Raw genomic sequence first — 24,067 nt, 5'->3', positions numbered from 1 at the left:
TGTGTATCTTCAGTGTCAAAGATCTTGTTGAGACGAATCAAACGAGCCCAAACACGAAGTGGTTTAGTTACATGATAGACTGGTACCCGTGGCCACCTTCCAGCTCCATCATCAGACCCTGTGTATCTTCAGTGTCAAAGATCTTGTTGAGACGAATCAAACGAGCCTAATCATGTTACTACATGGTTGATTGGTATCCGTGACCACCTTAATCATCATCATTATCATCAGATCCTCAACACTAGTTCGTTTTTAAACCCTCGTTGATACAAACTTTACAACCTATAGGTACCAAATGCTATGACGAAACATGTAAATAAGCGAGTACCTATAATTTATTTCGAGTAATACTTATACCTTCATAAGTACGAGTATGGGGCTATTCATAAATTACGTCGTTTCAAATGGAAGGAGGGGGGGATCTGGACATCGGATGATGGTAGTATGACGTAGGAGGAAACAGAGTCATCCGAAGTATGATTTTTGGATGATTTGAGGGGTGGGGGGGTCAAAAGTCGTCAAAAATAGATGAAAAATTAATTTATGAACACTGCACACACTTACATTTGCACTGCATTTAGTATTTTCGTACTTACCAAATAACAGTTTTAGGACTTTAAAAGTTAAGCACAGTTAGTGTTGTTATGGTTGATTTCAATATGCTTCGCGAAGGATCAAGAATGTTTAATCCATCATTGTAGTGCGAGTGTGGTAGAAGGGATCGGCATACTGAGCTCGCACGGCCTGCCGCAGCGCGTAAAATACCTAAACTCGCTCAACGCCGAAATGTAATAGCGCTCTTAATTAATGATTATATTCCGTCGTGTTTTCACGGAAACGTACGAACGTGTCTTGCTATTTCAGTCAGTTCCGGTACAATAAGTACTAACATCTGTACTTACAAATTCATAACCCACTCACCACTACTTCACTCTGTATAAATAAAAGACAGATTTATAAATACAATTTATTCAGCAAGTCACTAAGTCAATAATAGTTAATAAAAACGCAACACTAACAAATCTTAAGTCTTTGTACAAGGCATTATATCGCAATGCGCGGGGAGCAAATCATATTTGTGTTTTAGAACACTAAGCACATTGATAAATCTCATAAATAGATAAAACAAAGGCTAATACTAGAGTAGGATCCTACAGTCCGACAAAAAATTGTAGAAAATTATTAAGGGCGCCACTTCCTAATAATAACTGTCACATTTTTGACGTCAAATGCTTAAAATTGCCAACAATTTAGTACTTATAGGATTTTTTAGTTCCTTTTTTTCAATTTCAAATATTTTATGTCGCTATACTTATAAGCCATTTATTTGACTATCTCTTACCAAAAATGTAACATACTTATGATCAAAGATAACCAAGAGGGCTACTTATAAAAACTAAAAATGGTTTTGTATCCCTTTGCAAAATATGTGTGTATATTATTGGTATATGATGATACCGATGTTGAAATTTTCCAACATAGTGAAATTTCAATATTTCCTGCTCCCCGTTCACTTTATTGTTAATCGTGGTGATGAGAAAAAGTTCTATTTCGGTATAATTAAAAAAAAAACCACAAATTTTATAACCTTTGTTTACACTACATCTAGTGCTTCATTACGACACCCTGTCCTATAATAAGCACATTACGCAAATACGTCGAACACAATTGTTTCTGTTCATATCTGCTTTTTAATATATTTGCTATTTGTAGCCGAAATTTTTTTAATGGGCCAGCGCCGGCCAGTCCAAGCGACGCAGCCATGCGGTAGAATGAGATAGCAATATCACTTGCTCCCTCTACCGCATAAATGCGTCCCCCAGACGGGCCACGCTGGCCCATTGTGTACAGGGGCCTTTAGAGAATAAGAGCGTGTCAAAGTAATTTTGAACACTTCGCCCGTTTAGCAACTTCTGCTGCTGACTGTACAAATGTATGTATCCTATATATACCTCGTTCGTCTACCAGATATTCAGAACTCTTTCACACCACTACAATATTACCTTAAAAATCAAGGGACGAAAAATGCATGTGTTAGAAAATATATAGTGAATATACAAAAGTCTGAGCAACATATATTATAATCTGAGTATTTTACATACAATAAAAAATGCAAAATATAGTTAAACACGTTTAATGTTGGCGTAATTTTAAATAACATTTCAATAATTCGTTTTGCCAAGTTGTTGAAATTGTAAGTACGTTGCATGTTATACGTTAGATTTAGGATCCGGAATGTTTTAAAACATTTAGAATATAATGGCTTCGTTACTTCAAGTCTGTAAAGAGAAATAAACTAAAATAAATGGAAAAACTCTAAATTCCATTTAAAGTGCGATTTTCACCGAACGGGCGGAGTCGGAGCGCATTTAACATTTGTACGGCCGCGAGCCGGTCGGCTGCTCGCGCACGCGGACGGCTCCGGACGGATTCCATCGCTTGTGCCAATTGTGCCATACATAATGTATAGGCACATTGAAAATGCGCTCCGGCGCGGCCCGACTCCAGCCGGTCGGTGGGAAGCGTACATTAGGCGTGAACTATTTACCAATCAATAGTTAAAAACTCAATAAAAGCGATCTAAGGTCACTTAGTTCCTTTTAGGATATATCATTCTTATTTATACAAGTAAATATTAGCACATTATATGCCTAGAACAGTAATACAAAATTATGCAAAAAATATAGTCGGAAAAGGTAAGAATTGATATTTGAGTTATGAATTAACCCTTTTTTATACATATGAAACGAATACCTACTGTTTAACTCATAGCCTTAGCTTCATAATTATATTTAAGAAGTAAATTCAAACTGTCAAATATCAATTATTACATTGCGCCGACTATATCGGCCCTCGCTTTCGGCTCTAACAAAAAATGCGATTTAAGGTTACGTTTCCGTTTAGAAAGTAGGACTTTCTGCCCGTGAAAGTTAAATGTAGCTTTACATTGCTTTTAACATGGATGCGTTAATCCACGAATAAGATCATATAAATCGTATAATACTTTAATGCAAGACTAACTCTAAATAAAAGTAAAGTGTACGCTAAAATTTGGTGCGAAACTAAATAAAATTAATGAAATTGCGTGTATATTCTATGACAAAGAAAACCATAGACAATGGATTTAAGGACATTATGTACTAATCAAATAATTACACGCAACTGTACATTTTGTTCTAAATACGCGGTATTTTATGTCATAAACATAACTGTATTTACGAAATAATGTAAATATGTTTTCTATAAATAGGCCTCAAGAACTTGAATACAGATTTGCACACTAGGGTAAAATCACTACTCATTGGCATATTTTTTTGAACAAAAGTCACCACTGCTACCTTAAATAAGGATATTGACGGGGCGTCGACAATGGCAGTTTACCCTACTTTTATTTGTGTAAATCTGTTAAAAATCCATTGTCTTATGACACGAAGGAAAATGTAGTACTTACATTGCACTCAACATCTTATCCGAACTACTACAGTTTAATGCCTTACAAATGAACAAGTTATTTTCTATGAAGTAGGTAATAAAAAACAGTTATAGGCTAAAAACAGGGTGACCACTCTTTACTATAACCAAAATTCCCTGACTTTTCCCGGTTTTCCAGGCGTTTTTTCAAGTTTTTCCCTGACCATAATCTTAAATGTAATAAATATAAAATATATAATTGGAATACATTTTTGAGTTTTTGCAGAATTATCTGATAGCAAATTACAATTTATCAATACAATGAAATAATACAAAAACGGAAATAATAAGAAGTACCTAGTATCTGAATAGCTCAGTTGGTAAGAGCGAAAGCATAGTTAGACGGAAGTCGTGGGTTCACATCCTACGTCAGGTGACGTTTTTGTACTGTTTCATTGTATTTATAAATTGTAATTTGCTATCACAGTTCATACAACAGTTCATACAATTACCCAATAATTTATTTATTTTTGTTGAAAGCTGTACAGGAAAAACCAATTGAAACGGTACAGAGGACTACTGAATTTATTGGATATTAAATGTATCATATAATATAATCCAGCGAGAAATACTAAAGGGAACACTTTATCGACCTTAATCGTATTAGTAAGTACTAGACTTCAACGTTTTGCGTATTATGGTACCAAAGCGACGAATTGAGAAACCTAATCTTTTGAAGTCGGTTAAAAATCTTTAGTGTCCGACCGAAACATGTTTTTTTGTCGAAACCGAAAATTTTGTAGACTTGTTAAAATCGTGGAAAAAATGAAATAAAACCGCTTTTATACACAAATTAAGGGGCTTTCAACACCCAATGTCCTTGAAATTGATGTTACTTAATACTTAAGCAGTTTATTAAGAAAAACTATTTGTTTTAATAAAGCAAAATAAAAAAGAAATTAAAATTCATTATATATTAAAGACCGTGGTCGTACTCGATACATGATTGAACGAAATAGCCCGATAAAAAATAATAGGGAGTACTTATTTCTGCAATGTTTTGCCGCCAGAGTGCAGCACTAGTGCACATACTAAACCATAAGCGTAACTTATACATACAAGGCCTTAAACAATTTTTTGATATAAAATAATAACAAAATCTATTGCAACTTGGTAATCTGTTTTTCCAATAACGCTTCTTTGGCAGCTCCTTCGAGAATTTTTCGCCTTTTTGTTTCTAGTTCTCTGACCATTTCCGCAGTTTTTCTTTTTTCTGCTCTGATTTTCGCCGCTGGACTTAAATCTTCCATCCTTTTGTGTAGCTGCTCCGTGTACAAGGAGTGAGCATTACGAGCCGCGTGGATCATTTTTTTTTAATATTTATTTTGTCTATACTGCCGTGGTAGGATATAGCGTTATCTATTATTAACCTATTTAGCGTCAGACGTACGACCCCAATATCATAGAAAACCGCAAATCGATGTACAGGTTAGCCGTTTGGCACACGCATACTAGAGGTAAAAATAAAATTTTTGACCCGCAGTTCCTAAAAAAATTTGCTGAGTCATTGTTTTTTTTATGGGATAAAAAAAAATTTTAGAAACAGATACGATATGGCTTATTATTTTTTTGTACAATATACCACTGATACGTGATATCGATATCCTCATATCTAACCCCAAAAAACCAATTTTAAAAATAATTTCATTTAGTTTTGTTTTTAATTTTTCATTATTACAGTGACACGGTACTACTTCAGTGCCTATTTTACGAGACTTATGGAACTGTAGTAGAGAGGTATTTCCCGTTGAATATATGGATATTACGTATCATTTTATGATTAATATGCACCGTATCTGCAGTACAGTTCCATTAAGTTTCGTAAAATAGGTACTGAAGTAGGACTGTATTCACTTAGTATTATTGAAAAATAAAAATAAAAACTAAATGAAATTATTTTCAAAATTGCTTTATTAGGGTTAGATGTGAGGATATTACGTATCATTTGTGGTATATTATACAAAAAAAAATCAGCCATATCGTATCTGGAGAAGCTCAAACTTGGTATGTTTTGAAAATTATTTTTGTTTTAATCATAAAAAAATGGCTGAAATGTAATGATGTGGTATAGTTTTAGAATCGCCTCAAAAAGCTCTTTCATATGATACCACACACAATAAGTTTCTGAAAAAAAAAAATTTCTTTCCCATACAAAAAAACAATGATTCAGCACTCCCCTCCTAAGGGAAATATTTTTAGGAACTGCGGGTCAAAAATTTTGTTTTGACCTCTAGTAGGTATGCGTGTGCCAAACGGCTTATCTGTACATCGTTTGCGGGTTTTTAAAGTGAACAGGTTAGCATATTCACTGCCCCCGACGCAAATGTGCGTCCACCGTCATACAAGTTTGTTCCTAGGCCACGCCCCCTGGCAGTGAATGCGTTAGACTAATTATAGTAGATATAATATAATGTTTGCAGATGGTAAAATTAATATTTTTTTATTATTTTATTATGTACTTATATTATGTACATACAGAGACAATTTTTATTCCCTGACCTCCATTAAATTTCCCTGACAATTCCCTGACTTTTCCATGACTAGCGAAATTCCCTGACTTTTCCCGGTTTTCCCGGTTTTCCAGAAAGTGGCCACCCTGTAAAAAGGTCTTAAGAGAACAACTCAATTTTAACGACTAGGTACATGAATTTTTAAACTAAATTATTTTGGTTAACCTTTTAACGCCGTAGACTGATATAATAAGGCATACAAAATCGGGCTCATTTCACCGCGGTCTGATAAATAAGACAAAACTTTGTACCGCCAGCGACACGAGCACGCTAGATGAAAAATTCTATGGCGTTTAACCCTTTGAAGTTTTGAACGCCACGCCTATCGTGTGGCGCGTCATCGTAAACCTTGCCGCAATGCACGAAGGTTGATATTGGGATTAAAAGGTCAAAGAGTTAAAAGGTTAATAATCTCTCAAAAAAAAGGGAAACGAAAGATTTTGGTTAAAAAGATGATGAAAATCGTTCGTTGGGCAATACCAGGTAGTAGACCACCTAAATTCAGAAAATCAGGTATAGAAAAATAAATAAAGCATTTGTAAGGCATTTCACTCTATTCGATGGCAAATTACAAAATACACTAAAATAAACAAGAAATGCACTTATTCTTGAGCTAACATTTGTAGACAATACAGGCCGTAGCTTTACGGAAGCAATTGAACTGCAAATAAGAGAACTGCAGCAAAACTGTTCAGATTTCTATCAACCTTAAGAACGCCACAGAAGGCAATTGACGTCAACGCAAAATCGTGTCAAAGACGCCAAAGACGGTATTTGACGTCGATCGTTTTTTGATGAAAATCTACTGAAAAACACCCCACTTTTGGATTGGCATTATTTATTCACAAAACTAAATTTTACCCCCGTGGCGTCAGTGGCACGGCGCAAATAGATGCGCCGTTTAGCGTTCAAAAGGTTAAAATTGGTATAAATGCAACAAAACTTCATATTCAACACAATCGTGGATCAGGAATAATATTAGCAGTTTTAATGCAGTTATCTCAACATCCATATGGCAATATTGCAGTTCAAATGCGACATTGTAATAATATTAATATTAGGTTGCACCAAACTAATAGGGTAGACACCTATTATCGTATTTTGTAGGAAAATCATTATTATTTCCTTAAAATAAGGATGAAGGTGTTCACAATGGGTAAATGCCAAAAATAGGGTAAGTACTTTACTTTCTCTATAGTGGTTAGTGCAACCAGATCTAAAGCTCGGTTTTCCTAGGATAACGGTGCCGTCATATAGCGGTCGTCTCCATACAAAATATTACGGCTAAATATGGATGTCGTAGTATTTTGTATGGAGACGGCCGCTATATGACGGCACCGCTATCCGAGGAAACCAGAGCATAAGTCAATGATAATTGATAACGACACAAATATTAATGTCAACTTTGCAAATAAACTACACAAATTATTGTAGTGCTTTAAAATAATATTTGGAGATACCTTTTCCTTGTAAGATTTCTTACAAGGTTTTAGTTCTATAAGATTTTTATGGTTATATACTGTATGTTGGATATTTGTGTAATTAATGGTAGTAGTGGTATTAAATTAGATTTAAAGGTTATTTTGGGTACTTTCTGTTAATTTTTATTCTCTATTTAAACTAGGAAGTTATATGGTTAATGTAGAGTACTAAAGTCGAGAAAACATTGTATTCAACGCATTTATTTTGATTTGATTAAATGGTTTTTACATTCGTACAGCCGTATTCGAACAATGAGATACGTCAAATACTAGATTCATTCATTCTTTTAAAATTATGGCTTCAGCCCAGTGGGGCTATTTCGCCAGTATCAAGGTCGTAGTAGCAGGGTAATACGATTGAAATTGTACGGTTAGTACAAGACAGTGTACGGTGATTTAGCTCTAGTAAAGCGATAGCGGGCTTTACAAGAAACACGTGGACAACCGGCCGTTGACTCCAAAATGATGGTTAAACGTGCTTCAAGATGAATTCTCCATTCACTGCACACTACCACATTAGTTTACTGTATAATAGGCTATCGATATTACACTTTAAACAATATTAATGAGCATAAAACAAAGCAATTGATCACGACGCGTGACCATCAAGATGGCGCTCGAACCGGAAGTCCTCAAATACTAGATATTGAAACGATATGGATCGGGTGTCAAACAAAGTGTCAAAATTGACGTTTCTTCAAACAAAATCGTCACTTTTGACACAGACATATCCGATCTATATCGTTTCAATATCTAGTATTTGACGTATCTCATTGTTCGAATACGGCTGGTACTGTGGCCTATTTCACATCAAAATGAAGTACACGAATGAAATACATAGATTCACAAAATATTCTTTGTGTGGACACGCAAGCCATCGACTCCAGTTTTCGTATTGGTGGTCCGATTTCTTTGTCCAATGTGTATTTGCGTCTCACATTTTGCTTAATCAGAGAGAGAGATGCACATTGGACAGGTGGAATACCACCCTAAAGCTCGGTTTTCCTAGGATAGCGGTGCCGTCATATAGCGGCCGTCTCCATACTAAATAATACGGCTAAATATGGATGTCGTAGTATTTGTATGGAGACGGCCGCTATATGACGGCACCACTATCCTAGGAAACAGGGCATAAGTCAGGACGTTATGGGCCATAATGTCCTGACTTACGAAAGTTGGAGTTGGCCACAGTAGCTATCTATACGCTGTATCTTTAGGTATTTAAATAAAAGTAAACTAAATCTACCCTCAAATGGCTCCTTAAGGCAGTTGAGGGTAGATGAAAACATTACACGATCAAATAATGTAGGTTAAAGACAGGTCGTTCAGTAGCGGTTTTGTATTTGGTTGGTTAAACAATAAATGTTATAACTACCCGAAAATTTACAAATTATTTGTTTACTTTTATTTAAATACTTAAAGATACAGAGTATAGTGTCGTAAAGTAACTAAGACATACTCGACTTTAGAGACAGTACCTATGAGAGTGACGTGGGTGTATACAGGATGGACAAAAAATAAGTGCATTCTTGTTGCCAGGGAGGTTTTGGGATTATACTGAGCAACTTTTACTATGGGACCAACCCCGTTGCTCAGTATAATCCCAAAACCTTCCTGGCAACAGTACGGTTACCATCAGTTTGTCACTGACATAAACGCCGTCGAGAACGTAATTTACTTTCTATACGTCCCGTTTGCACTAATATGCGAGTGCGAGCGAGATGTATAGAAAGTAAATTACGTTCTCGACGGCGTTTATGTCAGTAAAAAACTGATGGTAACCGTACAGGAATGCACTTGTATTTCGGCCACCTCGTATATGTAGTTAAGAACATGAGGTGTTTCTTAGCATCACTAGTAGCGGGTGAAACGACGCGCTTAAAGTATTTGCCACTATTGAATACTTCTTCAAATAGATATATATGTTTACGGTTAGCGTTCAAAAGTAGGGTAAATCGTCAATTACTGGCCACCGGTTAATAATTGGCCACCCTAAAATAAAAATGAATTCTATTGATCTATAAACAGAATTAATTTTAGTATAAGGTGTCAACAACTGGCCACCCTTCAATGACTAGCCACTTTAGATTAAATTGAATTCTGTTTATAGGTGAATATAATTCATTTTTAGTATGAGGTGGCCAGTTATAAACAGTGACCAGTAATTGACGAATTACCCTATCTGTCACAGTCTAATTTATTTTACATAATAGAGACATCTATTTTTATCAGATTATTAGACAACGATAGATAGTTTTGACGCATAGTCAGCTCCGCTACTATTAATGCTGAGTGTACACGGGTCAATCAACTATTTCTTGTTGTTACTCTGTCCCATCAGAGAGGAATCAATAGTAGCATAGTTTCTTAGAAGAGCTGCTGTACCATGTTCTACTAACATGCTCAGTAGATGTCCCATTATGGAATGGTCTTATAACTACCATAAAATGCAAGTTTGGTAAAATTAAATACGAAAAACCTATAATTTTAAGAGGGACTCAGGAGACCGTAACCATAGCAACGTGTGACAAGAAAAAGTTGATTAACCCACACACAACTGGTAGAGTATGTGTGTGTCCCCGTGTGTGTGTGTGTGTTCAGTCGGCCTTGCGCGCGCGGCGCTTGCGCACCTCGGGCGCGCGCGCGTCGCCGGCCGCCGCCCCCGCCCCCGCCGAGGAGGAGGAGCTCTGCCAATATATACGTATATTATAACTATGGGGCTGTCCATAAATTACGTCATCGATTTTTGACGATTTTTGACCCCCCCCCTATAATCCTCCTACTTCATGCTACCGTCATCCGATGTCCAGACCCCCCCCCCCCCTAATTTGAAATGAAGTAATTTATGAATAGCCCCTATACACTATAGTCAGGCGTGGCTCACTCCGCGATTTCGTCGCGTTGCTACAAGTAGCTAAAAGTACATCCGTACCACACCAATTTTGGTGGTTATGTTCTAGTTTCCTAGGATAGCGGTGCCGTCATATAGCGGCCGTCTCCATACAAATACTACGACATCCATATTTAGCCGTATTATTTAGTATGGAGACGGCCGCTATATGACGGCACCGCTATAACCATAAGCCGCGCGTGGCGCTGTCGCCACCTAGCGGCCATATCTGTGCTGATCGTAACAGACGCGTTTTGTTAGAGAGTGAGTCTTCTGTACCTAGTACTATTATTTATTCTGTGCTATAGTTTAGTAGTAATAGTTTAGAAGACCAATTTTGAACTTAAAAGCGAAAATTTAAATTGATATGAGATATATACCCTTCTTGCTTACATTTTTTCAATTTGTCGCCTTTTACTACTAACAAAATTTGACTTGCCATAGATTCTCATGCCTAATTTTGTAAAGCGCGATTGGTCGATCACATGGCGAATCGCTATACCGGCAACCTATACTAAATTGGAATTGTATCGTCGCAAATAGTCTCAAAATGTAGAGAACCCTAACTAGAGTCTGTGCAGAAAGAGAAGAGTCGTGGAATGTATGGGGCCCAATACATTCCACGACTCTTCTCTTTCTGAACAGACTCGACGTCGAGTATTGACATCACTATATCTGTTTATTTTACAGTATATATGGTGCTACTTTACCGCACTAGTGCGATATTTAGCACATTACGTAACTATGTCGAACATTTAAAGGGCCATATGTACTGTAAAATGTTGTACGGTACATGTGCGAATAGGTAATTCGCAACTCGTGTCGATTTAAAACATTCCCTTCGGTCGTGTTTGAATTTATCGCCACTCGTTTCGAATTTCCTATTTTCTGCACTTGTATCGTAATAAATGTACTCACGTCGCTGGGCGAATTCTTCTCGGCATCGCTGTCGGCACCGGAGGGCGCGTCGTCTACAATATCTTCGTTTATCAACTCCTCCTGCAACGGAAACACAATTATATTGGCATTTCTTTACTACTTACTTGGTTGAAGCGGTGACCCAAAATGAGTCTTGGCCTCCAACACAAGAGCACGCCACTTTGATCGGTCCAGAGCGGTATCCCGCCAGCTTATGGCGACGCAGAGCTCACGGAGATCTGCCCATCAGTATTTAGGACGACCAACAGGACGGCGTCCAGTTGGTCGTCCCAAGTAGGCCCTTTTGGCTGCCCGATCCCATCCTTTCGAGGTGGCCAAGCCAGCGGACATTTCTCTATATTATTTTAACGATACACCACATATGCGTTGCATTTTCACGTTTCAAGTTATGCCTAGGATTATTACAGTCTAATGAGTAACATCAAAAAGATTGAAAAAGCTAAATTAATTTAAATTAAAATAAATCTAAAAAAGGCCCCCGTGGCATTGTGCCAAAGATGCTGGCAGCATTACCTCGCTGAAAGGCAATACTAATGCGCTGCGAGAGAAAGCTGCCAGCTCTCTGGTCACCGGTAGTATCGGCCAGCTTTTTCGACAGTTCTTTAAAAAGAACATGAGCGCTTGGACCCCGCGGCCCCGTGGGTCCACACGGAATGGTATTGGGGGCCGAGAACTTGATATTTTGAAAACTTTGGAATGAAGCCCTATTTAGACGATGCGAGAACTCGCATGCGAGTTTCATTACATTGCGGTTTTTGATCGGTCGGTTGAATTGGACGTAACCAACAGTCCGCAATGTAACTAAAATCGCATGCGAGTTCGCGCGCCGCCTAAATCAGCCCTTAGGAATTGAATAATCTGGCGGATATAATGATCGGCCGCCGACTTAAATACCTGTTCGTCGTCGGACTTGTTGCCGGCGTCCCCCCGGGCGCCGGTAGCGGCCGGGATGAAGTCCTTGCGCCGCGGCGGGTACAGCACGTCGATCAGGCACACCAACACCTGTACAACATATTAAGCTCGATTTAGATTAGAGATGCGCAAAACGGTTCACTGAGTTGAAAAGATTGATTCATATCTTTCGCTCGCGGTGATATGTATCACTCATTTCGCTTAGTGGATCTATAAGCTATATTGTTCACGAGTGAGTAGAGAGAGATGTCAATCAGATGACATAAGTGCGACCAAGATAGCGAATCACGCCATACAATCCCGCCATGTTTTCCTGACACTCTCTGAATTCTTCCGAACCGCTCCGAAACCTATTCGCATCGTCTCACTCGCTCGTTACGCTCATTCGAATCATGAGTGGGAAAGAGCGAGCAAGAAACACTGAGATACTGAGCGAAATGAGCGAGTTGAATCTGCAATAAGTTGAAGAGTGAGTAAGTTCAGTCAAATGATACAGTTCATTTAAATCACTCACTCGTGAACGACACATGCCTAATTTAGATGGAGACTATTTTGAGACGCCTAAAAAAGACACCGTATAAACACTTGCGGTGGCATTTATTCATTTTAAATGATGGAGATCCTGAGATAGACTACAGATTTCCTGATATCCTGGATCTCCTGAGTTATCAGGAGATCTAGGAGATGCGCTAAAACTAGAACCGTCGGCTGTGGCGGCGTGCTAATGACTGGTACTGCAAAGGCACCATGTAAACGACTAGTGTCGGTTTGCTGGTCACTGGCGGCGAGATTTAGACGGCTGAAAATAGTCATTGTCTAAACGGTCTGAAGATGTACTTTAGGTAGACACTGGCGCCGTAATTTAGGCGTCTCAAAATGGTCTCCATCTAAATCGACCATAATGTACAGTAGAATCCGCTTATGATGACATCGAAGGGAAGTGACAAACACGTCATACTAAGCAGATGTCATATAAAACATAGTTGTACAACTTCTTATTTTTAGTATGTTTTCGAAATTAATCTCAAATTCCTTTGTGAGAAATGAATTTAATTAAACTTGTAACAAATATCAACTTGTCACTGAGAATGAAAACTAAAATACCTTACACGCCACGAACGCACCAAACGTCCTCGCAGACGTGGTGACGGCCACGAAAACCAGCGAATGTGTCAGTATAACCGGACATAATTTCATGGAAATAGGATTTTTAGGTCATAGTAAGGCGATTTGTCACTATAAGCGAAGTCATCTTATCCGAATTTGTCACAAATAATTTTATATGAAAACCAAACTTCGCACAGTAATTACGTCATAGTAAGCGGTTGGTCAGTGTAAGCGGAGTCATAATAAACGGATTCTACTGTACGTTTATTACTTGTTTAGGCACCCAGGACATATTATATATTATCGCTTATAAGTATTTACCTGCTCTATAATTTACTTAAACAATCAAAACTGTAAATATCACTTATATACCATAAAAAATAAACCTTATTACAGTAAATAGACTGAATAGATTTTAATATCAACATTTCAAAATAATAATCAGTGAGAACCTATTAAGTTTCAAAACAAATTGAAGCCTAACAATTTTATGACTTTCATTTATAATAGACTAGCGCCCGCCCCGGCTTCGCACGGGTTAAGTAATTATACACCTAAACCTTCCTCACTTTATTGATAGGTGAAAACAGCATGAAAATACGTTCAGTAGTTTTTGAGTATATCGCGAACATACAAACAAACACACAAACAGACAGAAACGGCGGGGGACTTTGTTTTATAAGGTGTAGTGATTGACCGTCAAACACGTCACCTGCCGGGCGTGGTTACAGTCCCATACTGCCTTCCTAAGCTAAAAAGCAGTATTTGCATTAAATTTTCATTGAAAATACGTTCTTTTAGCTTAGGAGGGCAGCCACAGACAAGACATGCTCCAGACTGAGCATAGTAGCTCTACCCTCTCTGCCACAATATACGGTAGTTTTACTCCATTTTCGAGTCGAAAGTGTCTTTGTGTGACGTCCGTGTCTTTGAACGGACCAATCACGGCACGGGACTAGCTCACCTCGTCACCCGCACCCCAGTATTTTTGGCAGCATCGATTTCATGAAATAATTGCTCTAAACTCCGTCTAGAGGATTCCTAGTCTATGAGGGCAGCATATCAATCTTCGTGCATTCCAACAAGGTTCACGATGAAGCGCCGCGCACGAGAGGTGTGGCGTTCAAAGGGTTAATATAATTTAAACTACAATGGGACACACACATCGGCTAATTAAAAAAAATAGACTACATACCAGTCCAAGCAGTGCCCCGATGAAAATAGTAGCGACAGCGAAGATCAGATACGAGCCCCACGTCGGCAGCCCGTACGTCTCCATAAGCATATTATGCACGCTCTGTAAAGTACATTAAAAAACAACTGGTAAATTCTATCAAATAAATATGTTGACTATAAACTAACCCTCTTATTCATAAACGTTTACTAAAGTTGACACGCCGATAATAATCGTTTGTCCCTTTCCGACGTATTGGTATGATGGAAAGGGACAAACGATTATTCGCGGCTTGTCAACTTTAGTAGACGTTTATGAATAATGGGGGTAAATGAATATCTATGGTTAAATATATTTATTTTAAACTTAAAAGAAAAGTTAACAAACAATTCGATTATTGGTTCTGAATGTACGCGGAAACATCTCGGCGTTTTAGTTCATGCATGGTATGTAATAGCCAGATGATACAGGCTCTTTTTGCTACAAGCTTAACTTCAAATTGTTACATACCCTGAGTGCTTGAAACAGCTATAAGAACTGCGCCACCAGCCCCATATGGAGCGAGTCGGGGCCCTTTCAAGAGTTAGCTACAAGCTCAGCTTCAAGTTGCTATACATACCCTGTGCTTGAAACAGTCCCATTTGGAGCGAGTCGGGGCCCTTCCAAGACGAAGCTCAGCATTGAATCTACGTCGCGGGGACCCTTGCATTGACTTGCTACTAACCCTGAGTGCTTGAGACAGCTTGAAGAACTGCGCCACCAGGCCCATTTGGAGCGAGTCAGGGCCCTTCCAAGATGGCACGGGTTCTGTTTGCTGCCACCGTTTCTGTTGCACGAAGCTTAGCATAGAGTCTACGTCGCGGGGACCCTTGTATTGACGGAATTCGCCGTCAATCACACTGGAATAAAGAAGACAATTTTCAGTACATAAGGAGTATTGGGTTGAAATATTTTTTCAAAATCGATGAATATGAGAGTATCATGTCATATTTGATCATGATCTTGGTTGCAGTGCGGAAATTTGACATAAAATTTGTATATCATGAGATAACTAGTGCTAGAGCTGGAGGCCTTTGCCAAGCGGCACACTGAGCTAAGAGACATACTCTAACTCAGAATAAAAGGGCTTAATAGATAGATAGAGATACCTAGTTGTCGAACAAGAGACTTGAACAGATGATTAAAGAAAAACCTCAAATTAATTTCTATTATCATTTCTCACTTAGAGTGGCAGTCTGAATGTCTTAGTTATACTTTTGATTCTGGACAGATAGGTCATCCTGGTGACGTTGAAGGAGGTGGCGAGCATGGCGGACTGTCCTCTATGGGGCGCTAATGACCATCGATAGACCTTATGTATCCACAATAAGGTTTACAAGTACTCACTGGAATATAGTAGGTAACGCGGTGACCACGAAGCGCCCGCTGAGGCCGGGCGACTTGGTCACGTCGACGGAGGCGGCGCGCATGGCGAGGGACTGCTTGCCCGCGCGGGCGGACAGGTCCCGCCATGTTGGTGCGAGGGCGGAGCATGCGGGGCACCATGGCGCGTAGCTGGGAACAGATAGTGTTAGATGAATCAACTTGTATTATATCCTATTTTTTATGTGCCATAGAAAAGTGTGTACCCAAAGTACGTATAACATGTTGCCTCGCCCTTGTTGGGTCCATGCTGTACTCATTTAAACTTAAAACATCTGTAATATGGATTGCGACGAATAAATGATTATGATTATGTTTTTCTATCAAACTGCTAATAATGTCCGCTGGCTAAAACAATAATAAATAGTGTAATCCATCCAGATATTGGTGACCCGGGTATGTCCTTAAACTACGTCCAAGGCCACCGGTGGACGGGCAGCAGCGTCCCTCAAATTCGGTGTACTCGACTGCGATCGCCAACCCGCCTGCCAAGCGTGGCGATTATGGCATTCACCCCCCATCATGATGAGCACAATAGAACCACGGCCCCGAGGTTCCGGCGACCCCGGGTGCTCTGGCTATGGTAGCGGTCAGGGCATTAGCGGGGTCAGGGGTGCTAAGAATCTCCGGCAAAGATCCGGCTACCCGCCCCGACGACGACTGGCCCTGGTAACACACAACATACGCACTATGAGGACTGACGAAAAGATCTGCGAGCTGGAAGAGGAACTGAGCAGGTTACACTGGGACATTGTAGGGTTATGCGAAGTCCGTAGAGAGGGGGAGGACACGACAACCCTGAAGTCTGGTAACTTGCTCTACCACCGGGAGGGCGACCAACAGTCCCAAGGTGGTGTCGGGTTTCTCGTTCACAAGTCCCTCGTAAACAACATAATAACCATCGACAGTGTGTCGAGCAGGGTGGTATACCTAATACTCAGAATATCCAAAAGATATTCGCTGAAGGTCATTCAGGTATACGCACCGACCTCGTCACACTCCGATGATGAAGTAGAAGCTATGTATGAGGACGTAAGTAGGGCCATACATACTTCTAAAACCTACTTTACTGTTGTTATGGGGGACTTCAACGCAAAGTTGGGCAAGAGAAGCGGGGATGAGTTGAGAGTGGGGCAATTTGGGTATGGGCAACGGAACTCTAGGGGTCAGAGGCTGGCCGACTTTCTGGAGAGAGAGGAACTCTTCATGATGAACTCTTTCTTCCAGAAGCCGCCTCACAGGAAATGGACCTGGATGAGTCCTGACGGTTCCACGAGAAACGAGATAGACTTCATCATGACCGACAAGAAACGGATATTCAGTGATGTCTCTGTGATCAACAGGGTAAAGACCGGTAGTGATCACCGAATCGTAAGAGGCACACTGAATATCAATATTAAACTTGAAAGGTCCAGCCTGATGAAGTCTACGCTCCGACCTACTCGAGCCTATGTTCAAAACCCCGAAAGCTTTCAACTCGAGCTCTCTAACCGCTTTGCTTGCCTAGAGAACTTGGCTTCAGTGGACGAAATCAACGACGGGCTAGTGGAAACTGTCCACACAGTAGGGTCTAAGTTTTTTAGATCCCGCCGTAAAGATAGACCTCAGAAATTGACCGAGCAAACCTTAAACCTCATGGCTGAACGACGCTCGCTACAGTTGCAGTCTCCCGATGACGCGGAGTCATATAGGCAGCTCAATAGACGTATATCTAAGTCCTTGCGACATGATCTGCGTCTCTTTAATACTAACCGTATTAAAGAGACTATTGAGCGAAACCAAGGCTCCAAAGTGTTCGCAAAGGACAAGTCTATTGGGCAAAGCCAGCTGACAAAGCTGAAACGGGAAGATGGCAGCATAGCGTCGAGCAAAGCGGAGGTTTTAGGTGAGATCGAGAGGTTCTATGGACAGTTATACACTTCGATCGCAAAGCCCGTTGACAGCTTGGTAGGAGATCCAAGAGCCAAGCTGTCCCGACATTATACCGAAGATATCCCGGACATCAGTCTGTACGAGATTAGGATGGCCCTGAAGCAGCTTAAGAACAACAAGGCGCCGGGCAAAGACGGAATCACTTCAGAGCTTCTGAGAGCGGGTGGAACACCGGTACTTAAAGTCCTCCAGAAGCTCTTTAATTCCGTCTTGTCCGAGGGCATAACGCCTGAAACATGGAATAGAGGCGAGGTGGTGCTGTTCTTCAAAAAAGGTGATAACAACCTATTGAAGAACTACAGACCCATCACGCTTCTGAGCCATGTCTATAAGCTGTTTTCAAGGGTCATCACGAACCGTCTCGAACACAGACTTGATGACTTCCAGCCTCCCGAACAAGCCGGTTTCCGAAAAGGCCATAGTACCATAGACCACATCCATACGCTGCGGCAAGTTATACAGAAGACCGAAGAGTATAACTTGCCATTATGCTTAGCGTTTGTGGACTATGAGAAAGCCTTCGATTCGGTGGAAACATGGGCGGTGCTTGAGTCTCTTCAGCGATGCCATATTGACTATCGGTACATCGAAGTGTTGAAGTGTTTGTATAGTAACGCCACCATGTCGGTCCGAGTACAGGAGCAGAGCACGAGGGCGATTCCATTGCGAAGAGGCGTAAGGCAGGGAGACGTTATCTCTCCGAAACTGTTTACTGCCGTAATGGAAGACGCCTTCAAGCTCCTGGAATGGGAAGGACTTGGCATCAACATCAACGGCGAATACATCACTCACCTTCGGTTTGCCGACGATATCGTAGTCATGGCAAAGTCGATGGAGGAACTCAGCATGATGCTCGATGACCTCAACCGAGTTTCACAACGGGTGGGCTTGAAAATGAACATGGACAAGACGAAACTTATGTCAAATGCCAATGTTGTGCCCATCCCAGTCTCTGTTGGGAACTCGGTACTCGAAGTTGTTGACTCGTACATCTACCTAGGACAAGTAGTCCAATTAGGTAGGTCCAACTTCGAGAAAGAGGTCAACCGCCGAATCCAACTCGGTTGGGCAGCGTTCGGGAAACTACGTAATGTCTTTTCGTCCGACATACCTCAGTGCCTCAAGACGAAAGTCTTTAATCAATGTGTGTTACCAGTGATGACTTACGGCTCCGAAACGTGGTCTTTCACTATCGGCCTCATCTCAAAACTTAAAATCGCTCAACGAGCTATGGAGAGGGCTATGCTCGGAGTTTCTCTACGTGATCGAATCAGAAATGAGGAGATCCGTAGACGAACTAAAGTCACCGACATAGCCCACCGGATTAGCAAGCTGAAGTGGCAATGGGCAGGCCACATTGCACGCAGAGAAGATGGCCGATGGGGTCGAAAAGTGCTCGAGTGGAGACCACGGACTAGCAAGCGCAGCGTAGGACGTCCACCCACAAGATGGACAGACGATCTTGTTAAGGTCGCCGGAAGACGCTGGATGCGGGTCGCTTCCAACCGGCACGTATGGAGGTCCAAGGGGGAGGCCTATGTTCAGCAGTGGACGTCTTATGGCTGAGATGATGATGATGATGATCCAGATATTGAAGTCAAAAATATTCTTTATTCAAGTTAGCAACTAGCCCTCTTGGGTTCACTAGAACTAGACTATCACTATGCTGTTAGGACCAACTCTCGGCAGTGACAATGAATAATCGCACCATATTTGATGTTGGACTTAGTACCTATGCAGATTTAGCATAGAAAAGGGGTGCTAGGAAAGTGGTTGATTTGTAGGGTATGAAAATGGGTCATTTTAGATAGAATTTCAACTTTCAATGCTTTCAAGATACTGTCATTTAAGACTAGAACTTTAAAAGCAATTCTATAAACAAATAATTTAAATAATGTGATTACTAATCTTATTGCAGTTGCATTTCATTGCAGTACAGTTAAAGAAATAGGTGCAACAGGCTATTTCAAGACAGATTGTTAATTAAAGTCTATAAAAACATTATTAAATCTTATCATTTCAGCTGAAATTGACTTCACTGATTAACTCATCTACAATGCAATTAAAATGAAACATTATTACTGATGACAGTGATGACTAATAATCATACATCGGGGTTTTCGGAGCGGGAATGTTTTACACTAGCCAAATAACAGGTAAAAACTGTAAAAAACGATACAAATTTAACATTTCTAAGCACATTTGGACATTACTACCTACGTTTAATTCATAGTTTGGTAATTATGTTACAATAAACAAAGTTATAAATACACGAAATCATTCCCGCACCGAAAACCCCGATGTATGCTAATAATATCATTGATAAACAAGATAAAACTGAACCTTATTAGTAAAATCTTTGCAGATGATAGTTCAGTTAGTAGTAACAGTTCTGAATGATCCACGGTTAGTTTCACTAGACTTATATTGACCGGCATATGAACCGTGATTACCCGTTGCGTATTAACCGTGGTTCATATCCCGGTCGATATAAGTCCAGTTTAGTTAGTAATAGTTTAATTGCAGATAATAAACATGGAAGTTAGAACCCCAAATTACACTATTTCCCTAATATCGGCACCAAAATATATGAACCTTAAGCGAAAAGAAATAACATAAAATTTTCACCTAATCAATATATAAATGTTTCATACATCAGAGTGGGCACATCATTGGCATGTTACAAAGAATTTTTATAATAATTATATTTCGTTTAATAATCATTGAAGGTGGATGCCGGTAGAGGGACGTGGATGCGGCAGGCCCTAACGGAGATGGCGGGGAGACCTGGACAGCTTCCTGTATAACTGGCCGGAGGAAACACCAAATCGGGAGTCGTGGAAATTAAGGGGAGAGGCCTTTGCCCAACAGTGGGACACTCAAATAGGCTAGGAAATAAAAATCATTGATAAAGTTTTCTGGTAGCATGTCATTAATACTTATGTTTTCAAGTAAAATTGGCATGTTTAACAATAAGAGTTAGCCTTCAGCATGTTTATAAACTTAGCTCTCACTGACTATTTCATGCCATGACTAGCCGTATAATGCAATAATGCATTAGTCATGATTGTTACAAATTAACATGACATGATGTAATGCTGTTGGGCGAGTAGGTGTGAATATGTTAATATCTAAATAACAACTTTATTATCAGTTTGACTGTCAAATACAATGATTACATCATGCAATTTTGATTAAACTTTAATATCAATATCTGGGAGACTGAGCTTTGCTCAGAAACCATATAAAAACTCAAAAATGCACGTTTTCCCAGAGATAAGACCTAGCTAGATCGATTTTTCATCCCCGAAAACCCCATATAGCAAATTTCTAATTTTAAATATACATACAAGAATTGCTCGTTTAGAAGTTTGATATTTGATATAAAGTGACAGGAAAACAAAATCACAATTTTATCCATTAATATTTATGGTACATTTGATATAAAGTCACGGGAAAACAAAATCACAATTTTATCCATTAATATTTATGGTACATTTATGTTAAGGAAAAGTGAAGTAGTAATTTAGGTATTGGTTTACTATAAAAAATGTATTTACTGGAATAATTTTAAGGATCTAGTTTACTGATTCTGATTGCATCTTGTCTCCTGCACTTTTTAACATATATGGAGAATACATCATTCGGAAAACCATCGAAAATTGGGACAAGGGTTTCCCTATTGGTGGGAAAAGGTTATCGAATCTCCGATATGCAGACGACACCATTCTTTTGGCAACATCAATGGAAGACATGAGTGAATTATTTCAAAGACTCGAATTAGAAAGTGGCAACGTAGGTCTCGCTGTGAACAGAGCGAAAACCAAAGTGATGGTGGTGGATCGAGCCGGAAAGTTAGCAAATGTCACCTGCAACATTCCTGGCATTGATATAGTCGACCGCTATATTTACCTGGGTTCCCAAATCTGCAATGATGGCAAATGTGTGTCCGAGATGAGAAGGCGAATCGGGATGGCAAAGGATGCTATGACCCGTTTAAATAACATTTGGAAGAAAAGGGGAATTGGTATCAAAACCAAGATCAGATTGATACGAGCACTAGTATTCCCTATCTTCCTGTATGGAGTGGAAACGTGGACTATCCTGGCCAGAGAGAGAAAAAGGATTGATGCATTTGAGATGTGGTGCTGGAGACGAATGTTACGAATACCTTGGACGGCGAGACGTACTAATGCATCAATCCTAACCCAGCTCCGAGTGAAAACTCGTCTATCCACCATATGCCAACAGCGTATACTATCATATTTCGGACACACAGTGCGCAGAGGTGACGAAAGTTTGGAAAAACTGATAGTGATTGGACACACCGAAGGCAGGAGATCACGCGGTCGTTCACCAATAAGATGGACCGATCAAGTTAAAGACTCGTCATCCTCTGCTTTCTACACGGTCGTCAGAGACGCGTTGGACAGAAACCGGTGGAGACAGATCATCCGCTCCAGATGCAACCCTGATACTGACCACGATCCTCAGACATGAGGGACCGACCAAAGAGAGAGAGTTTACTGATTATTCTGCTTATATCTCTTGCTTATGATATTGTATCTATTTTTAGGGTTCCGTACCCAAAGGGTAAAACGGGACCCTATTACTAAGACTTCGCTGTCCGTCCGTCCGTCCGTCTGTCACCAGGCTGTATCTCACGAACCGTGATAGCTAGACCGTTGAAATTTTCACAGATGATGTATTTCTGTTGCCGCTATAACAACAAATACTAAAAACAGAATAAAATAAAGATTTAAATGGGGCTCCCATACAACAAACGTGATTTTTGACCAAAGTTAAGCAACGTCGGGAGTGGTCAGTACTTGGATGGGTGACCGTTTTTTTTTGCTTTTTTTTTTGATTTTTTTTTTTGCATTATGGTACGGAACCCTTCGTGCGCGAGTCCGACTCGCACTTGCCCGGTTTTTTTTAGTAGCCACAAATATTTTAATACACAACAAAAAGCTATTGGCATATTATATGACTAAAACCAACAGTTATTTATTGCCTGATTTCAACATGTTTTCCAGTTCATAATGAAATGTTTGAGTAAATAGCTTGGGAGTTACTATGCTCACTTAATGCGTGAATGTCAAGAACCTGCGAACTATTTGTACAAATAAGTTAATGATCTAACTAAAAAGTTGTATGTTACATAAAACTCATTAGAACCGAGTCAAAACAAGTTTCAATACATCTATTAACGTGTGAGTGTGTAACAATAGAACACTAGGTTCCCGGATTCTAGTGAAAAAATGCAGCAACAATAGACTGAGTCATGGTTTTCAAAACGGTGCTTTGTGGACCTTAACGGCCTTGTAGAAGTTTGATGAACTCTAGCAAACGTTCAGTCGTCATGTACTCACCGCCCACACGCCTTTATAACAAGAATAGCTCTTCAACTGCGAGACAAATACACTAGCTATAAATAAATACCTGAAACTGCACTATACACTTATTGTTGTCTAATTTATAGATTAAAGAATCTGACACGTTTTGATATCTGCCGACACCGGTAGAAAAAACACATTTTAATACTCACAATTCTACCATCCATTCCCCTTCGAGTATGTCCCTCCAATTACTTTCATCTAGCTCCCTGTTTGCACTAGCCAAATTAAGTAAACAACATGAAAATATTGATAAATAAATGAAAAAGTGAAAAAAGTCCGGAATTCTGTGTACCCGCGCCATGTCTGATTTTTGTTTAAGTGTTGCAATACGTAGTACACGCTGCTACTACCAAATTTTACTACCCAAAATGGTAGCTTTTAATATTACCAATATATTTATATACCACAAAAACAGTGAATTAAGCAATTTTCGAAAGCAGTTATATTCTGGTATATAATTTCCTATTCCCTCTTAAGGAATTATGTAATTATAAGACATAATATTAAACTTAAACTTCTTGTTAATAACTACTACTATTGTTTTTTTGACTATGGCTACATTATTGAAATGATTGTTCTACGTTTATCTGTAGCATAAATTATCATTATAAAATATAATAAATAATCGATAAATGCTTAAATCATTCTTTATTAAAGTAGTAGTAAATTTACATGAAATGAATAGCTGTTAAGATTTGTTACTAAATTATTTCATTCGATTTTTAAGTAGCATGCCATCTACTGAAATAAGTTGACAACACGGTCATATGATAGTTGGTTTAGTATCGAAACTAGATGTCGCTACAAGTTATAAAATACTGGTATTCCTA

The 24,067-nt window shown here is 39.5% G+C and overlaps 1 protein-coding gene across 2 annotated transcripts; it reads right to left on the bottom strand.

The window, feature by feature from the left end:
- Window positions 1–953: 953 nt before the first annotated feature.
- Window positions 954–23,578, bottom strand: LOC134801852 (thioredoxin-related transmembrane protein 1-like). Of its 2 annotated transcripts, XM_063774489.1 has the most exons (8): window positions 23,387–23,578; window positions 15,871–16,038; window positions 15,209–15,383; window positions 14,506–14,607; window positions 12,186–12,293; window positions 11,271–11,351; window positions 10,093–10,149; window positions 954–2,279 (listed from the first exon to the last, which is right to left on the bottom strand). In XM_063774489.1, exons 1-8 carry the CDS (start codon window positions 23,536–23,538, stop codon window positions 2,274–2,276), a joined length of 849 nt encoding a protein of 282 aa, XP_063630559.1. In that variant the 5' UTR covers window positions 23,539–23,578; the 3' UTR covers window positions 954–2,273. The 2 variants fall into 2 exon arrangements, with proteins under 2 accessions (XP_063630559.1, XP_063630558.1); XM_063774488.1 differs by lacking the exon at window positions 954–2,279 and having other exon boundaries at window positions 10,045–10,149.
- Window positions 23,579–24,067: the final 489 nt, after the last annotated feature.

This window comes from Cydia splendana, chromosome 23 (assembly GCF_910591565.1).
Source record: "Cydia splendana chromosome 23, ilCydSple1.2, whole genome shotgun sequence".
In the NCBI taxonomy this organism is placed as follows: Eukaryota; Metazoa; Arthropoda; class Insecta; order Lepidoptera; family Tortricidae; genus Cydia; species Cydia splendana.
Note: the sequence above shows the minus strand (reverse complement) of the source record. Positions and strands in the feature narration are given on the sequence as shown.

Excerpts from the sequence above, each read along its gene's own strand:
- LOC134801852 (XM_063774488.1), bottom strand. The coding sequence starts at position 23,538 with ATGGCGCGGGTACACAGAATTCCGGACTTTTTTCACTTTTTCATTTAT. Across the intron at positions 14,608-15,208 it reads AGCTGTCTCAAGCACTCAGG|AGCGTGCATAATATGCTTAT; the intron begins GTTAGTAGCAAG and ends TGTACTTTACAG. Across the intron at positions 11,352-12,185 it reads ACAAGTCCGACGACGAACAG|GAGGAGTTGATAAACGAAGA; the intron begins GTATTTAAGTCG and ends TTTCCGTTGCAG.